Source organism: Thalia democratica, unplaced genomic scaffold, assembly GCF_965202585.1.
Source record: "Thalia democratica unplaced genomic scaffold, ktThaDemo2.hap1.1 HAP1_SCAFFOLD_1653, whole genome shotgun sequence".
Lineage (NCBI taxonomy): Eukaryota > Metazoa > Chordata > Thaliacea > Salpida > Salpidae > Thalia > Thalia democratica.
Genome location: NW_028140480.1, coordinates 1 through 23,458, shown reverse-complemented (window position 1 = coordinate 23,458; position 23,458 = coordinate 1). Strand labels below are relative to the sequence as shown.

The 23,458-nt window shown below is 25.1% G+C and overlaps 1 protein-coding gene across 4 annotated transcripts; it reads left to right on the top strand.

The window, feature by feature from the left end:
• Positions 1 to 9,417: 9,417 nt before the first annotated feature.
• LOC145848752 (E3 SUMO-protein ligase PIAS3-like) lies at positions 9,418 to 23,444 on the top strand. Of its 4 annotated transcripts, none has more exons than XM_082954026.1 (13): positions 9,418 to 9,471; positions 10,745 to 10,814; positions 11,303 to 11,367; positions 11,818 to 11,897; positions 13,647 to 13,828; positions 13,913 to 14,033; positions 14,320 to 14,383; positions 14,584 to 14,739; positions 17,383 to 17,562; positions 18,506 to 18,600; positions 19,056 to 19,240; positions 20,238 to 20,370; positions 23,289 to 23,444. In XM_082954026.1, the coding sequence occupies exons 1-13, from the start codon at positions 9,439 to 9,441 to the stop codon at positions 23,335 to 23,337; spliced, it is 1,413 nt and encodes a 470-aa protein (XP_082810152.1). In that variant the 5' UTR covers positions 9,418 to 9,438; the 3' UTR covers positions 23,338 to 23,444. The 4 variants fall into 4 exon arrangements, with proteins under 4 accessions (XP_082810152.1, XP_082810151.1, XP_082810154.1 ...); XM_082954025.1 differs by having other exon boundaries at positions 13,563 to 13,828; XM_082954028.1 differs by lacking the exon at positions 11,303 to 11,367.
• The last annotated feature ends 14 nt before the right edge of the window (positions 23,445 to 23,458 follow it).

Genomic DNA, 23,458 nt, shown 5'->3' with positions numbered 1-23,458 from the left:
TCAACTAAATGGAACAGCAGTGAAACTGGTATTCCATTACACCCAAAAAAATATATTTTTTAAAGTTATTTATTTAATAAAAAAACAAACAGATATTAAATTGAGAAATTTTTAGAACACTTGGTTAAAAACTGTAAAAGAGGATAGATTTTTAATGGAATAATATTCTTTTGCTATTCTATTTTCGTCCTTCCATAAGAGAATTGTTGAACTTAATCACTTTGTACCCTCATATCTCAAAAACTAATTTGAATTAGACAAAGTGGTAAAAAGCAAGTGCTAGCTTACTTGAATATCTTTAAAATACCATCAACATGTAGAAAAGTGTTATACCCTCTATGGCCTTAAATGTTTATGTGTTTTAAAATCAAATAGTTTTAAATGCTTTGATAGTTTATAACTTTGAAATAATTCTATAAGTGTTGAGTTAGCAGTATTTATGTCGAACTAAAGTAACTAGTAAAGACTAAAGCTATTTCATTAAAAGCTAATCATAAATTGGAAATCAATCTTAAAAAAAAGTTAAATTAAAGTTGAGAATAAAAACTTAAATATATAAAAACGTAAGACAATTAAATATCTTATTGTACTTCTTGTTGTTCAATTTCTAGATTAAGAAGTAATTTTAAGAATGTTAAATGAAAAGTTAAAGACTATTTAAATTTAAGAAAAAAGTAATTAAGATTTGACAAATATCAAAATTTAATCAAATGTTATTTTCCATTTAAAAGTTTTCCTAAAAACTTGTTCCAAATCAAAGTTATAAAAGCTGTAACAAGAAAATTTAAATGTAGTATAAATTACTGTTGACTCATTATTATTCTTACTAACATCTACCATTTTAATTTTACTTTACTGAATGTGTTATATTGCTTAGTAATTTTATGAGTTATTAGATAAGCTTCAAAAATCTTTATTAAATGGAAAAAAATCAACATGTTACAAAGACTAGTAAATATTAATAGTGAAAAGATTTTAAACATTTTCATGCTTGAATTTTTATTTTCATCATTTAAATTCTTTTTCACAAAAACAAGTATATAATTGAGTTTTTATTTTAAGTTAAATAGATAGAGGAGCTTTTTTAACTTAAAATAAAAAGAAAATAAGATAAAGAAATCAGACTATTTAAGTTTGTGAGTACAAAAAAAAGGGGTTGACTACTTACGTAATTCTTTTAATGATGAAATTTTTTTAATTATTTTACTTGTAAATTTGTAAAGTTTTTAAAAGTATTATGGGTTAGTCTCATAAACACTGTAATATATTTCAATCTTCATTTATTGTTTACAACTATAGGTTGTGATTATTTGTTTATAGCTTCAATTGAAAATGCTTGATATATATTTTTTCTTGGTACTGTGAACGTTGTTAAAGTTATGTTAAAGTTATTAGAATAAATAACAAGGTGGCCATTAAATTTAAAATTCTAGAAGAACATAAAAATCACTTGATTAAAAATTTAGGAAAAAAAAAATGAAAAACCTTTTATCTTTTACAAACTTTTTGAAACGTCATTGAAAATCAAGGAATATTTGACTTCAAATTTTTCTATGCATAAAACTAATAATAAAAATTATATTTTTAATTGTGAACTAAAAATAAGTGCTTTAATATAATAATAAATAAACATCTATGTGTAAAACAAAAAAAAAAACTCTCAATAAATTGTAATATTTGTATAAAAAATGCTGTTTTTGTTTGTATAAAAATTAAGTTTTTACAGAAGCTAAATATTAAATTACATATTTTAAACAAAAATAAAAACTAATACTTTCTTACATTTTGATTTGATTTCAGTAGAAAATTTTTCTGTATACACTCATCAACTACTACTGTATACAATAGAACTAAAAGTATAATAGTGTAAAGTTTTTGAAAGTTTGATAGATGATACATTATAATAACTTAAAAGTTTTTGAAATTATGTAAATTAGAGTTTTAAAACTTTAACTAAATGAATAGAAACTTAAAATTAAGAAAAAAAATTGATCAATGTATACCAAAAAATTTTTTACTGAAATTCAAAACAAGTGAAGAAAGTACTAGTTGTTAGGTTTTGTAAAAAAATATCAAGTAGTTTAAGGTCATGGGGGGGGGGGGGGGGTACAACATTTTTTTACAAAAAATAACATTGGCTTTTATATGAAAGCTTTAAGTACAAACTACAAGCCAGTTTTTATTGAATTCAAAAATATCATTTAACTTTTGAGATATTTAATTTTTTGTAAAAATTTTTCAATATAAATGTATGGACCACAAATTTTTTGGGGTCAATTTTCTCGAAATTTTAAAATTCACTAAGAATCTATCTCCTCCTTCATTTTTCAAGCAATCTTCTTCAAATTTTCAGGAAACATTCCTTATAATAAAAGGAAAAAACGTTACTTAAAAATTTTAATAATTTTAAAAAATAAAAATTTTATTACCACAATTAAAAAAAAAGTGTTTTTTTTTCAAAAAAAAAATGTTTACAAAATTTTTTTTAAATTCCAAAGTAATGTTTTTTTGTTATTGTATAAAGATTATACTGTGATAGTTTTATGAGATTGCTTGAAAAATGTAGAAGGAGATAGATTTTAAATTAAATAGTTTTTTTTGTTGTTTTAGTTTTCCCTTCCCATAGGGAACCTATAATGCGGCCTGACTTTGACTGGTCATATCTCAAAAAGTAAATTGAATTTTTTAAAACAATAAAAAGCATCTTGAAGCTTAGAAAAAAGTCTATAAAATAAGATCAACTTGTAACAAACATGTTTTACCCCCCCTATGGTCTTAAATTGATACTGCTATAAACCATTTATTTTGTAAAGGAAATAGTATATATAAATGCTAAGTTAATACCAATTATGTTTTTCTAAAATGCCATCAAACAAATGTGATTGTTACCATAATAAAAAAAATTAAAATTTAGTTTACTTGAGAGTAATTTAGCAACTCTAACAAGAAATCAAGTAAAATTTAATAGCTTTAAAGTTTTATCTTGAGGTATAAATTAGTAATTTTTTTTAGTAGAACATATTTAAAATGATTAAATTAAGATTTAAAGAAATGCACTAAAAATAGTTTATACTTTTTTAAAGTTTTTAAAACACAGGGTTGTCAAAAAACCTTGAATTCTGGAAAAAACCAGAAATTTGACAACTTAGGTAAAATAAACCTGGAAAAACCTAGAATTTGAGAAATAAAAAAAAAGACTAGAAAAGTCTGACATTTTGAACAAAATTGTTAAAAAATCCCGAAAAACCTGGAATTTCAAAGAATTTTACATATTAAGTAATGAATATATATCATAAAGAAACAAATGATTTCTAAGCAACTTTTACATGTAAAGTAGTAGTAAAATTTCAATTAGACACAAAAAATCTTTTGTATAAATAATTTTTTTTGTTCATTATCAAAATTTTTTTTATTCATAAACACATTTAAAGTAGCTTTACAGTATCTTTTCAATGTTTTTATCCTATTTAACACTTTTTTACCTTAAACTTAACTTTAACCTTAAAATAGACCCAAAAATGTCTACTTTTAAAAACTTTGAATTGAAAATTTTGAAAACATGGAAAAAATTTGAAAAAACGAGTGGCAATCCTGTAAATCTTGAGACTAATTATGTTATGTCAATACAACAGGGCTGCCAAAAACCTGGAATCCTGGAAAAAAACTGGAATTTTAAACAATTTTTACATGTAGAGTAATAAAATTCCGATTTGACCCAAAAAGTCTATAATATAGATGGATTTTTTTTGTTGTCATACTTTTTTTTCTTAAAAGAATTATTTAAAGTAAATTCACAGTATATTTTCAATGTTGTTGAACTATTCTATACAAGTTTTTACCTTAAACTAAAATTTATGCCAAAAGACCCAAAAACTTATACTTTTGAAAACCAGGAAGAAATTCATAAAACCTGAAAAAATTTCTCAAATTTTTTTGGCAACTCTGATACAAGGACTTTAAAGAACTTGACTCAAACAAATAATTAAGATTATAATAATATAGTATCTATTTTTAAACTTGAGACTATTATATTAACTTTTTTAAGTAAATTTTAATTTTATATAGAAAAGATAAAAAAGCTTGTAAACTTATGCAATTATTAAATGATATCTGAAATAGTAGGTAAATTAGAAAATGTGTTACAAAGTCTAGATAAATGGAGGAAAATTACAAAAAAACAGTAAAAACCCTGTTTTTCGTCAATTCTCAATATACAAATGTATTTGGTTTTCTATCAATTTAGATAGGTGGTGTTAATATGTTTTGTATAAAAATATGGCACTTGAAATTCTATGTAATCTTATTTTGTTTATTGTAATTGCTATTGAGCTGACATAAATACTTTTGCAGTACAAATTTATACAAGTTGAAGATTTTTTTGCTTTGTTTATACTAGAAGCTTAGCATTGCTAAATATAAACAACATTTAATTATAACTTACCAAGTTCTAGCACAATGTTTTCCAACTTTTTTTAAGCATTTAAAAAGTTATTTTTTGGTAAGTACTGATGAAAGTTAAGTTCATTGTTTTATCTACATGGTTTTATATACATCTAAAAGTATGCTTAAAGTAGTTATTTCTGTCATTAAAACTTTCTTAGATGCACCCTTAACAGAACTTAAAAAAGTATACAACATCTGTTAATTAAAGCAAATAGAAAAGTTTTTTTACTATTGGTTATTTTGTTTTAAAGCTTAACCCTTTTTTCTATTTTAATAATTTTAAATAGACTTTGGATTTTTTCAAGTAGAAAAAAAAATTAACTATGAAATATATTTTATAAAATTAAGAGTATATTAATGTTTGTTTTTTTTATGGATGTTTAGATAAAGATAAATAAGTATGATATATATACAAAAAGATCTATTATAAAAAAATATAGCATTCTTATATTTTGAACATCTTTATTCATGTTCTTTTTGGCTAATTACAGGGTTGCCACTTTACCTGGAAAAACCTGGAATTTGACAGTTTAGGCCAAAAAAACCTAGAAAAACCTGTTATTTTTAAACTAAAATCACTAGAAAAACATGGAATTTTGACAATTTTCACATGTTCAGTAGTAAATTTCGATTTGACTCAAAAAATCTATTATATATATAAAATTTTTGTTATCATCTAAATTTTTTTTTTTTTTTAAACATATTTAAATTTGCTTTACAGTATATTTTCAATGTTTTTATACTATTTAACACAGTTTCTTACCTTAAACTTAACTTAAAACTTTAAATAGAACCAAAAATGTGTACTTTTAAAAACCTAGAAGAAATTTGAAAAACCTGGAAATTTTTTTGAAAAAACGAGTGGCAACCCTGTAATTAATTGATGAAAATGTTGTACTATCCAAACTAATAGTTACATAAAATTGTTACTGCAGTGTTTTTGTTTTAACTACTATACGTGTAGTTAAAATTTATTAACTGAAACCAGTCTGAATGATAGTTTTTAACTACACTGTTATTATATACAGATCTTTAAATTTTAAGTTTTTTTAATTTTTTTAATCAGTTTTGATAGTTTTTATTTCTTCTTTGTATAATAAGGTATATTTATTTAACACCAAAAATATATATTCAAAATAAGTTTTTTATTATCTTTTCTAATAAAGTTTGCTAATTAGTATATAGTTTAGCATATTGTGACATAATTGATATTAGAAAAAATACAAGCTATGGTTGAAAATTCAATAAAAACACTGTAATTTGATAATGTTATATTTATAACAATTCCAAAAAGTAGTAATGTTTTTAAAAGTTTTATAAAATATTAAAAGTTGTATTTGCAATATCTTATATTTTTTGGTGTTGTTAACTAGTTTAAAGTTGTTTGTACTATTGTGCAACTATAATAAAAGAATTAAAACGGTTATTAGTATAAACAAAAAGCTTCTAGTTCAATTGGATGGAACAAATAATTACTAGAAATGTATAGGTGTAGTAAAAGAAACATGTAAACAGGTTTTACAGTGTCATTTTTACCTACCTATCGTCTTGTTTCTATAGATCATTAATTGTGTTTATGTACTAAAAGATTGAGCTCATTTAATTATGTTTTTCGTAATTGAAATTGTTGAAAGTGAATATTATTTTTTCAATGTTAAATGTTTAAATGATTCATAAAGTTATACATGTTAATTAAGAATGCAATGCGAAAAGTATTATTGTACATAAATGTGTGTTTTATTGTTCAAGCATTCAATAAAAAAAACAATGCTAAAAGCTAAATACTATAGATCAAGTAAATTTAGGTTGAACTTAACAAATAAAGTCTTAGCTGTTGTTATTTATACATGATTATATACTAAGTGATAAAATATTTTTTATAATTTGTAGTAGCCTTTGAAAATGATTTTAGTATAAATTTATTTATATTATTATTTACTAACTTTTGTAATATTACTAACTTAGCAATAAACTAACTTACTCCTAAGAAAACTGGAGATAATTATATTGCTTTATAAAATTTTGAAATTTAACTATTTGAGTTGGTAATTATAAAGTAGGATTGGAGACTTTTCTACAAAAATAAAACTGTTCAACCATTTGTTAAGCCAACAATATAATTGATACACTTGGTAATTCAATTTTTAAGCAACAGTTTTTTTTTAATTTGAAGTAGGTATAAACTCTACAGCTTTTAAAAAATACATTATGTAGCTTTGAATACAGTTGCTAGATTTGTCAAAATTTATTTAAATAAAAAGAAACAAATATTTAGTAATTAATTTATTAATTTTAAAGACGGGTAAATATTTTGTCATAACTATTTATTAAATAATATAAATTCTTGTATCTTTATTAAAACCAAAGTTTGTTATTAGCCTAAAAAACTAAAAAAATAAACCAAGAGTTATATTCTGCAAACAATGCAATCAGCGTTATTAAAATCTATTTAAGTTTCAAAATATTTATCATAAACTTTGTTAATTGCTACTCAAACTCAACTAATTAGTATATAAATTAGTTGTTAGCAATACCTGTATTGATTAAATACTTAACACTTTAAAATAGATTTGTAGAGTATTTTGTGGTCTTTCTTGTGAAAAAATACAAGTTCATAGAAAACAAGGTATACATTATTTAAGAATAAAAACTTAAAATAAAGAAAGGGTTATATTATAGAGTGAAATGAATCTGAAACTTAAAAAGTCAGTAAAAAATGCAATATCAACATGATAGTACAATTTAAGCATCAAATAAATGCTATTCAAATCTTTTCTCTATAAGTAACAAGTTTAAGAGTTTAATCTTTATATAAAAAAATTTAATTCTGAAGTTGTTTGAGTTATTTAATTTCTTATTAATTTTTAAATGAATAAAAAAAATTTGACAGAAAGTATATAAGGATTGTTAAGTTTATAGATTTTTTTTTAATTTGTAGAAAAAATTGAGTTTTTTTTCTACATTAGATACTTACCAAATGTTTACTTTGTTAGACAACTTGTTTACTGTAATTTTCAGCAAAATGAGATATATTTTATTTTTATGACAGCTTAGGATATATTGAATAAAATTAATTTAGATATACAATAATGATGTGATACATAGTATATAATTTATTAGACTACCTGTATGAATATTAGGAATGGGCAACTTTTCTAGTCTTTCAGCCAGATTTTCCAGTAATTTTTTTTCTGGCTGAATTTTGTAGTTAAGTTATTAGTCAATAGTTGTGCATAGTTTATTTCAAGTAAGTAGTAACTAACAACAAGTTTGAACTAGATTGTAGGCTATTTATGTTATATATCAACATGATGGCTTTTGAACAATCATGTGTGAAGAACTTTTTGGTTCGAAATAAGAATACAGGTTGCAATAGAATAAAACAAAAATTAAACAATAGTAAAAATGTATTGTTTAAGTAGTTTATATCTATCAAAAAACTTTTTTTTAACTTAAGATTATTTAACTACTAAAAATGGTCAAATAAAAGATGTACATTCAAAAACCTGGAAGAAATTTTTTAAACTTTGGAGAAAATTTGCCTAAAACCAGTGGCCACCCTGATTATATCATTTATTATAAGTTTAAAAAGCACTTAAGTTTAAATTGATCAGTACAAAATAAAATTTATTTAATTTATTTTTTTTACTTATATATTTTTAAATTTTCCATTTATCTATTAAATTTTTAAGCACTAAATTTTTAAAGTGGAAATTAATTTTTAGCTGTATTTGAAAACTTGAAGTCAATAGGTTTAAAATTAAGGGAACATAAATTTTTAGTGAATGTAAAAATGTGCATGAAACAAAGTATAAATGTTGCATTTTACTGGTATATAAATTAAGCTTATTACAAAAGTGAGTTGTATACCAGCTTCTTATAGTTGAATTACATTTTTGAAAGTATTAAGATTTTTATTAATATTTTTATTTAATACTAAAATAATAGTGTTTTTATTTTCAAAATCCAACATCAGGAATTATCCTACAGCCTTGAAACTAAAAAAAGACAGCAAATATCATTTCGATAAATGTTTTTTTTACCTCTTAACAGAATTTTTACATAAATCAAGTGGACAAGTATATACAGTAATGAATGTATTGTACTATTTAAAAACCGCAACAGTAGATTTGTATTTATAAAGAATTAAGTATTTACTTGCCCTGTTTCAATTTTATTCAATCTAGATCAGCAATTTTTAACCTTTTTTTTTTACATATTTTACCCTTTTATGGAAGGCAATCACCAAATTTATCCTCAATATACACAGTTTTAAATATTTTTTAAGAACAAAACTACATTTTTTGAACCTTAAGCTTATCAAATATAAAAAATTGTAATAATTTGAATATGTTATTTAACTAAAAAATAACTTATTTAAATACAAACTTATAATTGAAGAAAACAATGAATAAACACTAATTTACACAACTTGTTATCAAAAAAATACACCCCCAGGTTAAGAATCACTGAGTTAGATAGTCCTTGCTAAACCAAGTATTAAGCTTTGCTTATTTGAACTTACCAAATATTAAATAAGTAATTTTCTTCGAATAATCCTGTTTTAATTTTAAAAGTTCTAAGCAAATAAGTGCTGATTTATATTTAAAGCTGTTGTGTAAGCTTAGTGTAGATGTAGAATTCTACATAATTTTTTCTTTGTTGAGGCCTAAAGTAAAATACTACGATAGTAAAACTACTGAAGTGTTTATTTCAAATCATATTAGTACTAGATAATGATAACCAATGAAAATTTTGAAAGAATGTTTGTAAAAGCATAAAGTAAAGCCCCCTCTTGCAGCCTAAACTACAAGTCTTAACTGAAGAAAAATAAGTATTTAAAATTTTGTAGTATAAATCTAGAAAGAATAAAAACTTGAGTTTCCAGTAAAATATTAATGTTTTTAGACCAAGTGTTATGTTTTAGTTAAAATAAGACTTTGTTTTAGAGTTTTTGCTAACCTTTTGTATTTTAGATTTTATTAGAAATGAAATATGAACTACCAATGCCAGTCAGAAGACATTAAGGCTAGTTTTAACTTTGATATTTTATATAGATAAAATAAATTCATACATAAAATAAACTAACTAATTTTCTAAAAATTAAAAGTACAAGATCTATATATACTTGATATAATATTATACTGCAAGTCACAAACTGATGTTAATTTAGTATGTTTAAGATTAAAACAGCTCTAAAATTTGTATTATATATAATAGAATAATTGATAGTTGTTAAAAATAGTTCATAGTTTTTTTAGTTTTATATCTGCTAAGAATTTTTACTACTTAATTTTTTATTACCTAACAGTTGTGTTTAATATCTCAACTCATTTAGATAATTGTATAAACTTTTTTTTTTCTGAGTCTATTATATTTTCTAAAAGCATTCTAAATGTTCTCTAAACTTGGAGTACTTATTTGGTAAATTATATCTGTATTTAATAAATAATTATCTATTGTCTAAATTAAAAAATATGTTCATTTCGAAAAAGGTAAAGGTAAGTACAAAGTTTTTATTAAAAGTTTTAAGTTAATTTATTATAAACTTGACGACAATGTTTTGATTGTATTTTAACTTAATAACTTTTCTGTTTCTTATTTTAATGACTGAGTTATGTTTAATTACAATATTTTACATGAGTTACTAAACTTTAATTATTTAAAAACTTATTTTGGTGCAAGACAATTTGAACTCTGATGATTTTAATTCTTTTAATTCTGAGTTCTTATAAATAATCTCTTTTAATAAACATTTTTTTAAATTTATTTTTCCATCTTATTCTTAATTAGGAGGCCTTTTGATCTATTTTCTGCTTTTTCAAATTCAAATCACTATCACTTGTTGAGATATAGCTAAAATAAATTTTCAAACTTACTATATTATGACTATTTTGGTAATAATAAGTCTTATCTTCCAATCATTTCTTTTTCAAGCTTAATTTTACTACAGTATTCTTATTAATTAGATCACCTGGTACATTTTTATATTCAAAGATAATTTATAAAGCTCTGACCCCTTTAAAACTCTTACAAGAGTTTGAATTGTCGGAATTAGAATACTCATGTAACAAAGTTTTGTTCAATGCCAAACTTAAAATTTTTCAAAAAATTAATTTTGATGAAATATAAATTTAATGAAATTAAAACTACTTCGCTTTGCTCGGTATTTCTTTGTCTTATTATATAAAATATTAATCAAAATAGTCTTTCGTTTAAAGAATAAAAGTTGAGAGTTGTAATAGTTTGACGCAATTAGCAATTTCTGATCTAAAGTTTCAACATTTTTTGTTACTAACAGAAAATGATAAGCAGTTTTCGAGTACAAGAACTACAAACGTTACTAGTAAACTACGACAAGAGCAAATCAGGTAATCAATATATTTGACATATAATTCTTATACAGTCATCATGTTTTGTTAGATACATTTTTTATAAACCATTAGTATTTTACAAAAGTTAAAGATAAAAGGTTTGCCTGAACTCAAAAACTTTTTTAATATTAAATTGATATTTTTCTGCTAGCTTTTTTGTAAACTGCATTCACCTAGAGTGAATTTATTAAAGTTTATATTTTAAGTCACATAAGTTTACTGTTTCCTTCTTTTAAATATAATAATAGTTTTTTTAAGGGGTTTTTATTTGAACTATATATATTTTTTTATATAGAAAACAAAGAACAGCATAAAAGATGTTTGCTGATGTAAGAATTACTTTTTTATATTGTGGTATATTATTTGAAGAAGGCGTTTCATTTGATTTTATTTAGATACCTCAAACATTTATTGTTTGAAATAAATTTGTTTTTAGACATCGAGTTTGTGTAGTGCTTTAAGACATATTGCTTTTTATGTTGTAGGTAGAAAACAAGAACTTCTAATGAGAGCAAACCAATTATCCCACGAAATGCAAGGAGATCCTGAAGTGTGTAAAAATTTATTTGTTTAAATGAGCTTTTTTGCCTATTTTAGTCTCGTTTTGCTTGTTCCTTGTTTTTAAAGTATAAACTAATTATAAAATAAGCATAAGTTTATCTTTAGTGGTTTGTTAGCACGGCTTGATATTTTAAATTGAACGCAGCTAATTAAAGTTATAAAATTATTTTTTAAAGTAAAATAACTGAATTTAATAATCTTATAAAAGTTTTTACCATATCATAATTAATTCATATTTATACATAAAAAAGTAGAGTCGATAAGTGTACAGCTTTTAAATAAACTTTTTGCTGTACAATAATAATATTTGAAAAGTATTTTTTTAATATTTATTGCAACTTTGTTAATTTGTGTAATAAAAATTTTTTGTCAATGATATGACAAGAAAATACTGTTTTAGTTCTAAGTACATAAAGCATGATAGGTTATTTTCTGACAGTTTACCCGTCAAATTAAGGACTTATATGCAAAACGAAATCCGACCATACAAAACCCTGCAGCGATGCTAAAACAATCAAGGTAAGTTTGTATGTAAAAAGTCTCGTTAATGTATATTTTTTAATTTTAAACGAAAGTTGTACTATTTATTATAAAACTAAATTGTTTTGATACATTTCGTACAAGAACTAACAAATAATACTAGTTCTGCCTTAGTTGTATTTTGTGGCGGTGTTCTTATTAAACGATGTAAGCTTTTTCTTTTGTTTTCTACCAGTTTTCAAGAAAAAAGTTAACCAACGTTTAAACTTTTTCTAATTTTTTATTTACACTGAGTTTTACGCTGAGCACAGTTCTTGGTTGTTACCGGTTTATTAAAATTATCGATTGATTACTCAACAGAAAATTATCAGTGAGTTTAGACAAATTTAAACAAAATATTTATAAAGTTTTAAGTCAATAAGTTTTTAGGTTGAAATTTATGTGAAGTTTTTTAACAAAAGAGTAGGGCTTGTCAAAATGCGGCAAGTCTAAATATGCAGCCCATGAGTTACTTTTCAGCTAAAAGTATGCCATTTTAAAACAATATAAAGAAAAGGTTCTGTGATAAAAATTACAGTCAGGCTCTTAATATAATGATTACTCTTTACTAGTGCTCTTTTATTGCTTGTTTTATTTTTTGTCTTTTAAGAGGTATTTTATATTACTCACTACAATATTTTTAAAACAACCGCGGCCCGCGGAAAACTTTTTCTATAGAGTGCGGCCCGTGACAGGGTTGCAACACACCCAGATAACTCAATGTATTTTGAAATTTTAAAAACTGAGAATGACTTATTATAACTCAGAAATTTCGAGTTTGAATTTTTAACTCAAGCTGACTCAGTATATATTTTTAAACAAAAATCAGAACAGTTTTAAGATATTTGAAAATCTATGGCTAAGTTTTATCTAGATTTCGAATGAGATTTAGTTGATTTAGTTTCAACATTTTGTTATTTTCTAACCAAATTTGTTAAGAACTTGAGTTATTATTTTTTTTTCTAAGGGTCTGATAAAACTCAGGATAACTCATTACAGTTTGTGGTCTATCAGGCTAATTTTTATTTTTTGGCTTGAGTGGCAACTCTGCCGCGACGTAAAAAGACTGCTGGCCCCTGCATTAGAACGAGTACATATAATTTTTATTATAGGTAGTCATACCGTTCGTTTTTTAGGAGTTGTATAGGATTTGTAGTTTTATGATTGCAAGTTGAGAACTTTATATCAATATAATAAATGAATAGCCTATAGTAAGTAGCAACTAGGGTTTCTTAAGAAGTATATTTAAAATACTTAGCTTAAAAGATTTGAGATTGGATTAGAGTGAAGAATTTTATAAAAGAGAGCATATAAAGTAATTGTTATGTTAATCAAAACCTATATTCATAGAGTTAAAAGCTATTTCAAGTGAGTTTTTTTTTAGTCAAAATTTTTTTGAAAATTACGGTGGCAACCATGATTTTTGTTCAACGTTTAAAAAAAATATCAAACCCCAATCAGTTTTAATATAAGGCAGGTTTCATATAAATTTTAATACATTTAATTTTATACCTTTCAGTTTTGTACTAGTAAAGCTTTTTTTATGGGTTTAATTTGTAAACTGTCCAGCAAAGTAATAGTACTATCATTTTTGTTAACTTTTTTAATGACGTTTCATGATAAACATCCAAACTAAACACATCACTTTGTACTCTTTCTATGTAGCGGAAGTAGGACGTCTTCTAGGAGTAAGGGGTTGCCTCAGGAATACATTGACGCAATTAATTACAGCCCTGAAATTAACCATAGGATGGACACGTACATCACGGCGCCCCACCAGCAGCAGCAGGGATTGTACCAGCAGGCGTGCGGCGGGCCGCGACTCCGCAGGGAAGTTCCGCCGCCTCGTCAAATACACGAACCCGTGATTGATTTCAAACAGCTGCCATTCTACGACCTGTACAAAGTTCTTCAGGAACCCACTAAGCTGAGTGAGCATTTTGTCTGTTTTTGTTGTGTAGTGTTGTTAAGTATTTTCTTTTTCGATCTTGTATTAATTGCTGATTTATTTTAAGCGATACCTGATCGAACCGCGAATCAAACTGCAAATGGAAAGTTGAAAGTTTCTTTTGTGATTGACCCTAACTTGCCCATTGATCCTAAAAGTTTGAAAAGTAGACTACAAGTACAACTCAGGTTTGATGATGATAACACGTTAAACTCTAACCTGAGTTTAAAGAATTATTTTTATCGAAATTGTTAAGTAATAATTTTTGTTTTTAAACCTGAATTAAGTTAAGTAGTTAGTTTTTATGAATTTTGTTTTAATATTTCAAAACCTTTTGCATATAAATTATTAGGAATGATAATTTATTTAAAAACTACACTAAATGATATTAAATCAATTGAAATACATTATTATTATTTTAATAATCAGTTCTGGTTTTCTGATTTGTCATAATTTTGATATTGAATTTAACAGGTTTAAATTGTTGAACCCAAACAGTAAAACCCCAGAAAGATTACCACCAAGTATTTTCGTAAAAGTTAGTTTAAATAAGATAATTAAATAATTTTTTTGAATAACCTAAATGTTGTATACAATTGACTAGATAAAAATTTTAATATTGACTTAAATTTAGTTTTAAACTAACCCATGTATGAGTTGCCTAAAGAATGTGTACAGTGAAGATAAAATATTAATTTTATGCAAAACAAGTAAAGTTAAAAAAACAATCGTTTACAGTTAAACGATAGAGTGGTGCAACTTCCTAATTTAGCCCCTCAAACCAAAGCAGGAGATGAACCGAGGTATTTCAACCGACCTGTTAATCTGACCCCCTTCTGCAGCAAGAACTTTAAAAACAAGCTTGCAATAAAGTGGAACCAGAATTCTCCCGAGGTTTGTCATAATGAATTATTAATGGCTAAATGTATTTGTTTTTGTTATTTACTGTTTATCAATTAGTTATGCTGAATTAACTTTTTTTTTGAACTTAGCCCTACAAATTCTAAATTTAGTTTCAAAACTATGAATGAAATGTTAGTTGATTAAAAATACAGCTTAAACGAACGCTCATTAAGCTACTCATTTTATTACCAAAACGGTAGTAAACTTATTTTCTTCCGCTATTGCTCATAATTAAATGTCGCTAACGTAAATATTCAAAATTAAATGTGTGTTTTAAAAAGGTAGAAACATTTAAAAAATACTTTTTTTTCTGTTTACGTACAGAATTACAAGCTCATCTTTTTGCTAGTTTGTTTACTTTAAACGCTTTTAACACAAAAATTAACGAGTACAAATCAATTTTTTTTCAGTTTCAGTATTGTAAAACTTGTTATATATAATAGAAATAAGCAATGCTTTTTACAGATTGTTTGCTTTTTTGAATTAAGCTATCGTACAGTATTGTTCATTGTATGTTAATTATACCATTAATTTAAAATGTAATCGTTTGGACTGTTTTTTGTACATTTCTATTTTAAGAAAAAAATGTTTAAGAAGTGGTACGTTATAAATAATTAATTAAACAGTCATTTTCAAAACTCTAAACTAAGTTTGAAACTTGAAAAAAAAATTGCACAATGCCTTTGGTCTTTGAGTACCTAATAGTTGCTTAGAGAGCAATTTTTTTTCTCTTCACCATTTTTATTTCTCTAATTAATATTCTTAACTCATTCTAAATATAGTATTAATGCTTAGTTATTGTTAAGTATTAGTAATTGAAATAAAAGTTGTTAGTTTAAAGCTTTTAGATAGCAGAAATGTGACACTAATGATTGATTTCAAGCAAGTTGTCTTAGATTATAGTAAACTTTAAGTTTGCCTGTTATTATCTGAAAAATATAACAGTTGTTTGTGTAATATTTTTAGATACTTCTACAAAGTTTATTGTGCTTTTACAACTTATGTTGGTGATATTGAAACTATGAACATAAAAATTTGTTTTGTAAAATATTCATAGTTCTAAAGAAAGATACACTTAATTAAGAAAGTACTCTAAATCAAATTTTTATGTATACTCTAACTAGTTAGGTATAAAGCTGTTTTTAGTTTATAAGTAATATTTTAAGCTTTTTGTTGACAATCAAAGTACATATTAAATTTTATTAACAAAACATTTTTTCATTCGTTAGAACTAAATGAAACGAGATCATCAGTTAAATGAAATCTTATTCAAATAGAATATATTCAATATATTATAACTGTTCAAAAATATAGGTTTACTCGTTTGCCAACAAAAGATCCTAGTGAAGTAATTTCACTTGAATATAAATAAAAACAAACTGTTCAGTAATCTTCCTTTATTGTACCAACATATGTTTCTGTGTGTTAACGAATCAACACACTTCAATTTGGTTCTGTAAAAAATAATAAAATAAATTCAATATATTATATCTATATATAATTGTTCTATATATTATATATATATATATCTGAGGACATCGACATTCTATTATCATTCTATTATTTATGTAGCCTAGCAAAGTACGAAATCAAAAAAATTAAAAAAAGTTATCATTAAATATAAGAAAAGAAAGGCAGCAACCCTATCTTCACAATCAAAATATGTATTTTTAAAGAACTAGAAACTTAAATCAATAAAAAAAATAGCAAAAAAATAAAACCAAAAACAAGAGAAAACAAAGTAAAAAATAAGTTAACTTGTACATAAGTTGTTTTTAAGATAAGCTAACTAAAATTGTTCAATTTTATTCAAAACGTCATAATGTGTTTTTTTGTGATTCTTCAAAAATTTTGCTATGTGCTTTATATTGTTCTGATGAAACGTGTTAAACGTTGAAACTTAGTAAACAATACAAAAATTAGTTTTTTTTGTATTATAAATGTGTCTATATAATATATAATTATATAATATATATTCAAATAGAATTCTATTTGAATAAAGTTTTACCAACTGATTTAGTCAAAACGAGTGAAATATTGTTTTGTTAATAAAATTTAAAAATTTGAATTGATCATTCTGCTTATCATTAAGTCGAGAACTTGTATTTTTATCTATAAAGTAAAAAGTACACAATAATCAAAGTATAAAAGCTATACAAAGTAGATTAGACTTATTAAATAACTATCGATAAATTTATAACCATTTATAATTTAGGTGATTAAGTATTTCGGGAGAGATTTGTTTAAAATAAATACTAGCACTTTTCTTCTCATTTTTTAAACCTCAATTATTATGTATATAATTTTCAAACATAAACGAATAAACTTTCTTGTTTTATTTTTTTAACCTATCATAAACATAAGCGTTGTAATACAAAAATGATGATGTTGTAATAAACTCATTGTATAAGCACAATAAAAAAACATACTTTTTATTAATATAAAAATGTAGTTATATTAGAAAAGGAAAACTCAAAACTTTAAGAATATAAATAACATTTTTATTTAGCAGTTTATTACATACTTAACTTTTTCATTGTGGCTTTAAATTGTCAAACAGTACTTTAAACTTGATGACTTTGTCGTAGCACCAAATGAACGTAGTAATATTTAAACAAAGTAAACTTTAACCAGAAATACGCGTACTGTATACACGTGGTGAAGCCTCAAACGGTGGACGATTTGTTCAACAAACTGCTGCAGAGGGGCAAGAGGCCGGCGCTGGAAGCCAAGCAGGACATCATCAACAAAATGCAGCAGGACGCCGAAAGCGACGTCTCCACTCTCTCATTAGAAGTTTCCCTCATTTGCCCGGTTTGTTGTGTTATTTTTTTATTATTTGTGAAAAAAATTGGTTTAACAAACGTGCAGAACCAAACTCTGATAGTCATGATTGGTATGTCAATTTGATGTTTGTTAAAGGAGTAAAATGAGTTCTGAGTTTTTTATTGCTGTTTTGTATTTTGAAATTCCGGCGTGTTCTAAATGACTTGGGTAAAAGTGAACATATTTTGATGTAGAAGTGGGTGGTTCACTAAGCTGCTGAGTTTTGCAACAAAATCACTGAAATGATTGGCTTGAGCGTCCAAGTACGTTTTTTTCTTAAACTTGCAGATAAGGTTTTCTATTGGTGAGAAGCTAGAAGTTAATGTTAAAATTGAAAACTATTGTTGGATTTATATTCTGTAATGTAACTCTTTTTACTATTGTTGGATCTTACAGATCATTGAAAGAATTATTGGTAAAATTGCTTTTAAGGAGGAGAAAAGTCAAAATCCTTTTACATTAAAGCGTAAATTAGTTAATATGTATAAGTTTGTGTGTTAAAATTTTTTCCTTTTATGTTTATTTAGAAGTTTGCAGTTAAATTGAATTATGTTTTTATTTTTTTTTTAGACAAAATGAGGTGTTAGTGTTATTTTTATTCTTTACCTCTTCGTTATATGTCTAACAGTTTAATGACATCGTACTGACAATGAACTTGCAATAATAGTATTTGTTGATTTATTAAATCTTAAAAAGCGAAAAAAAAGTTATAAAGAGTTTCATGTATAATCTAAACTTAAATATTAAATGAACGTATAGTATAATTCAGTTTTTTTATTGCTTGATATCAATATTTTTAGACACTGTGGTTGCATTTAATATATGAATATATAGAATCTCTAGTTTTCATTATTTATAAGGATTTTTTTTTTAAACAGTTGTAGATAATAAACTATTAATGTTCAGCACCTGAATTTGAATTATTAAACAGTTAGGGAAGTCCCGGATGCAAACTCCTGCCAGACCTCGAAGTTGCACGCATTTGCAGTGTTTCGACGTCAGAATATTTCTAATGATGAATGCCAAGTATGATGTTTTCAACTATTAATGCTAATCTATAATTGATTGTTCTTAAACTGATTAAAGTTTTAGTAAATACTTAGAAATATTAATCATTAACATATTGGTTGTGTAAGTGAACATAAGTTTGGCACTGTTTTTTGAATTTTATTTGTTTAATTTTAAAGTGAATGAAAATTTAATAATAGAGTTACAACTAATCCTATATATTATATGTTTTGGTTTTAAGGAAACAAATAGAGAAATCTCAATTACGGGAGGATAAATAATTATTTTATTCTTTCAAACTTAAGTTTGTAAAATGAATTTTTGAAAGAATAAATTCTAATCCTATATATGTAAGTTTTAATTTATTTGGTTTATGCAGTTTCATTTAAAAAGCAGTTACACAATTTTTCTTTATTACTTTAAAATTTACGTGCACTTAAAAAGTGGCAATTTTTCAATCATTAAACAAACAGTCGGCCGTCGTGGATGTGCCCGGTGTGCAACAAAGAAGCCAACTTCACGGAATTGCAGATTGACGGCTACTTCAGCGAAATCATCGAAAAATCCACTGAGGACGAGATAGAGTTCAACAAGGACGGCAGCTGGAAGCCGAAAGGTAAAGAAGTTCCGATGCAGGTGCAGCACAAAAGCGAAAACGGTTTGTTTTTTGTAATTCAAAATGAAGTATTAAAATTTCAAGTACCATGGTTGTTACGTTGTTTATTGACTTATGTGATAGTAAGAAATATTATCCTTCTTAAAAATAGTTGATTTGAAATTAAAGTTCTGCTTGTTTTTGGTTATTAAGCCAAGGAAATTAAACAACAATTTTATTTTGAACATCTAGTCTTTATGTTATGAATATTTATATGAAATCAATTTATTTGATTTTGGATTTTTTTTTAACTTAAGTTTGTTTAAGAACTTTTAACAAGCACACTAGCTATTTAAAATTAGCTATTTTAAAATGAATTAAAAACAATACTTCCAGACTATTATTGAGCTAAGGAAGTTTAAAATGATAACAGCGACATTGTTTATACAGTTTCTTGCAGTTCATTGGGGTTCAGTATATAAATACTTTTATTTGTTTCAATTGCATGAGTAAATGTTTTGAAATTTTAGATATTCAATCAATTGTTAAAACAATTACACTTTAGTTGGCATTTTTAACCAGCTGTAGTATAAGTCGAACTTTTTTAGAGACAAAAAAAAGTAATTCAAATTTTCATTGAAGTAGGTTTAACAAAAGTAACGTTTTGTATAGGGTTAAACAAGTTCAACTACATAAAATATTGGGATACATTTTAGTTTTTAAAGATAATGCTAAAAAATATAAATAACTCTTTAAAAACGAACTTGTCTTAAAGTTGGTCAAAATAAGTTTCTTAAACTAGTCATTTAGGCCAGACTGATATACTGATCCTTGTTCTAAGTGGATAATAAAAATAAAAGACTTTAAAGGATACTTTGTAAAAATATTTAACATATCTTATTTTTAGTGAAAAAATATTTTTACTGACAATGCTCAAGCTATATATTATATATAGTTTCATTGCCACGTAAATATTTCTAAAAGGAAGATTTATATATATATATATATACACATTACGACAATTTAAAATTAATACTTGTTGAAACAAACAACTGTGCAGTGATGGACCTGAGCAACTTCGACAGCGTGGGCAAGTGTGAACCCAACGACGACCAAAATAAGGATGAAGTCATCGATCTGACGGAAACCACGGACGAAGAAGACAACTGCCCAGAACCCACCATCAATGACGCGTTGGTTGCATAAAGTTATTTTAACTTGCGTTTAATAAAAGAACGAAATAATTACGTTTAATTTAAACTTTTTATGAATCAAAAAAAAGTTAATGCTCTATTTTTGCTGCAATTTATTGCAGTTTTAAAGTTAATATGAGTGTTATGGTTAAAATACATTTGTATTTAAGTTTTTACAATTTGGTCAAAAAATCCAAAACTTGTATTTAAAGTATTGTTTTGAAATTTCTTAGGTCGTATATAATCTATTTTAAATAACCAATTTGTGTCAATAGCCTAAACTGTCACATGATTAAGATAAACTTTTAAACGTGTATTGTAAATAAATGTGATTAGTATGAAGAGAGTACCAGCTGTCACCTTGTTTAGAGCAGTTTCTGATAATTTTGTTATTGAAAAGCTAGCACTTTTTATTCGATATTTAAACGTGTTAGTTATTTTTCATATTGTGAAATGTGTGAAAATTTGAACCGTCGTTGTATAAAATAAGCGATTTAATGTAAAAAAGTAGACAAACAAAAAATCATAAAAAGCCTATAACATACATCTAAAACATAAAATAAAATTTATAATCTTTAATATCAAAAGTGATATACATAATGTAGTTCTAAACATTTCGTCAAGTTTGACTTTCCTCTAATGCAAAGCTTCAGCATTTTACTTAGTATATTTTGTTCTAATAAATTATTTATCAGTCAGTTTTTATTTCTACTAGCTAGAAACATTTTGTAGGCATATTCTGATTTTCTTAACATATTTAAAACATTTTTGTTTTAGCATATAGTTAAAAAATTAAAAGCTGAAATTGTTCTAGTTTATAAACTAAATTGTTTTTTTTGGCATGGTATTCAAACTTGTATATACATACAGTTGTTTTAATTTTTTAACTACTTTTAAATCTAGTCAAAAACTTATTCCCTTTTCTGGTCCTTTAATTTATCCTATAATATTAATTTAATAGTATTCAAAAGTCACGATATAGTTTTATTTAGAAGACTATTTATATTACGCTAAATATTTAATTTGGTCTTATGATATACTAGAAGTTTTATTTAAATCATGTAAGTTTAGCAGTATATATATTTTATAGCTTATTTGTAAGCACAAAAAATTAGCTTTAAGGCATTTAGAAAACGGCTGTAAATAAAAAAAATTCCAATTAGCCCAAATTAAGAATTTTAACTTTGCTGAGGATAAAAACAATGGAACTTAGTTGGTTTGCACGTTCTTTGTTTTCAGTGTAGCTATTGTTTTAAATTGACTATAGTTCGTGACTGCTAAAACAAAATCGAAATTTTTGCATTTATTTTTGTTTACTGCTAAAATTGGGTTAAAAAAGTTTAATACCTATTTGTAAAAACTGAAGGTTTGTATAAATTCTAATAATGGTATGCTTTTTCTTATAAACTTATAAACTTGTAAACTTTTGTAATAGTGAATATAATCCAAAAATTCATAGTCTAAAGTATCTATTTCAAGCAGAATCTTTATAAAACTTCACTTTATGATATCTAATTAAATATAATATAAAACAAAAGTATATTCTTGTTTCTCCAATACAGGTTGAAAGCTATTTCCGTATCTAAAAAACCAGTGTAAAGTACACCCATATCATGTGTTGTAAAGTTTGTGTTAGTGCTAAAAATAAATTTGTTTTGAAAATCCCAGATATATTTTTGTTCATTTTAACTTATATATAAGTTAAACTATTCTCTTCTTAGTGTCTGCTTTGTTTTATCAACATTCTTATTCATTTGTACCTTCTCTACGTTTTTCTTCGTGTACACATGTATGTTTTAGTTTGTATAATGTATGTTGTCAATAAATTTGAAAAAAAAAGGTAACACATATTCCGATACGTACTACTCTCAAATAATTAAGTCAGTCAGAACTTGATTCAAATCGTTTTAGTTGAGAATTATGCAAATATTTATGGTTTTCTTATAAGTTTACTTAGTATACGTAGGAATTAAGTTAAACAATAGTCGAGTAAACCATGATTCTCGTTGAAAATTCGCGTGTTGAGATTTGTGAAAGCGTATTTAAATTGATGATCATGCAGTTCAGAATAGATCGGGAAGTGAATCAAATTGTTTCACAATTAGTTCCATTATAAGATATAATTTTTTAAATGAAGTATAAATATCAATCGCGGATTTTGATCTGTAATAAGTTGTGAAAAACTTAAAAGTAAACAACTGGTAAAAATTATATACGAAAGAGTTTTTCACGCTTTGTTGGTCTCTATGACGTCATATATGGGCGCTCTGCTGTTGCTTGTCGACGTGGCAAAATACGAGAGAGGAAAAGTAAGATTCTCTCGTTTCGAAGTTGCGCTCTTAAAAATTTGAATTTGTTCCGTCTTAATTTTCATTCTCTTTTTTTTTTACTTAAGATTTTCTGTTGCAAGTTAAACTGAAACTTTGGGTTTAGCTACTGAAAAAAAAAGAAAAGAAACTGACATATTTCTCTGAACTGTGAATATGAAGTGATAATGTACTGGCAACCTTTAAGTTATTCATGTTATATTTATTTTGTTACTGTATATCTAAACAAAAACTTCGTCATTGAAATTAATCTTACCTTCAACAAGAATTGGTTTACAAAGAAAAGTTGTGTAATTTTCAGATTTTTACTATAATTTATTTTTCGTTATCTTTCCCGCTTTCTGAATTATATACACAATGCTTGCTGTTGTTCTTTTTTAAAATATATCTTAAATAAGTATTCAGTTTTTTAATCAATAGAAAGTGCTGGTTTTTCAATCTCTAAACGCCATCAAAATTGCTGTAAAATATCCGAGTGCTGACGGCAGCGGTCGCTTTTCAAACTAGCACCATAAGTTGCAGTAGCGTTTGTGGAATTTTGTAAAAAAAAAAGTGAGAGTTTTGTGTTTAAAGAGGTGTATTTTGGTGCAGATTGAACTACTACGACGACGAAGACGGCTGCTGCATTGTGATTGACTGAAATGGAAATTACACAACTTTTCATAAGAGCAAAACTTTGTGCGCGAAAAATTCGATGTTTTGTTTTTCTTTCTGCCTTTTAAAACTGAACTTTTTTTTAATAATATAACCTCGAATGGACT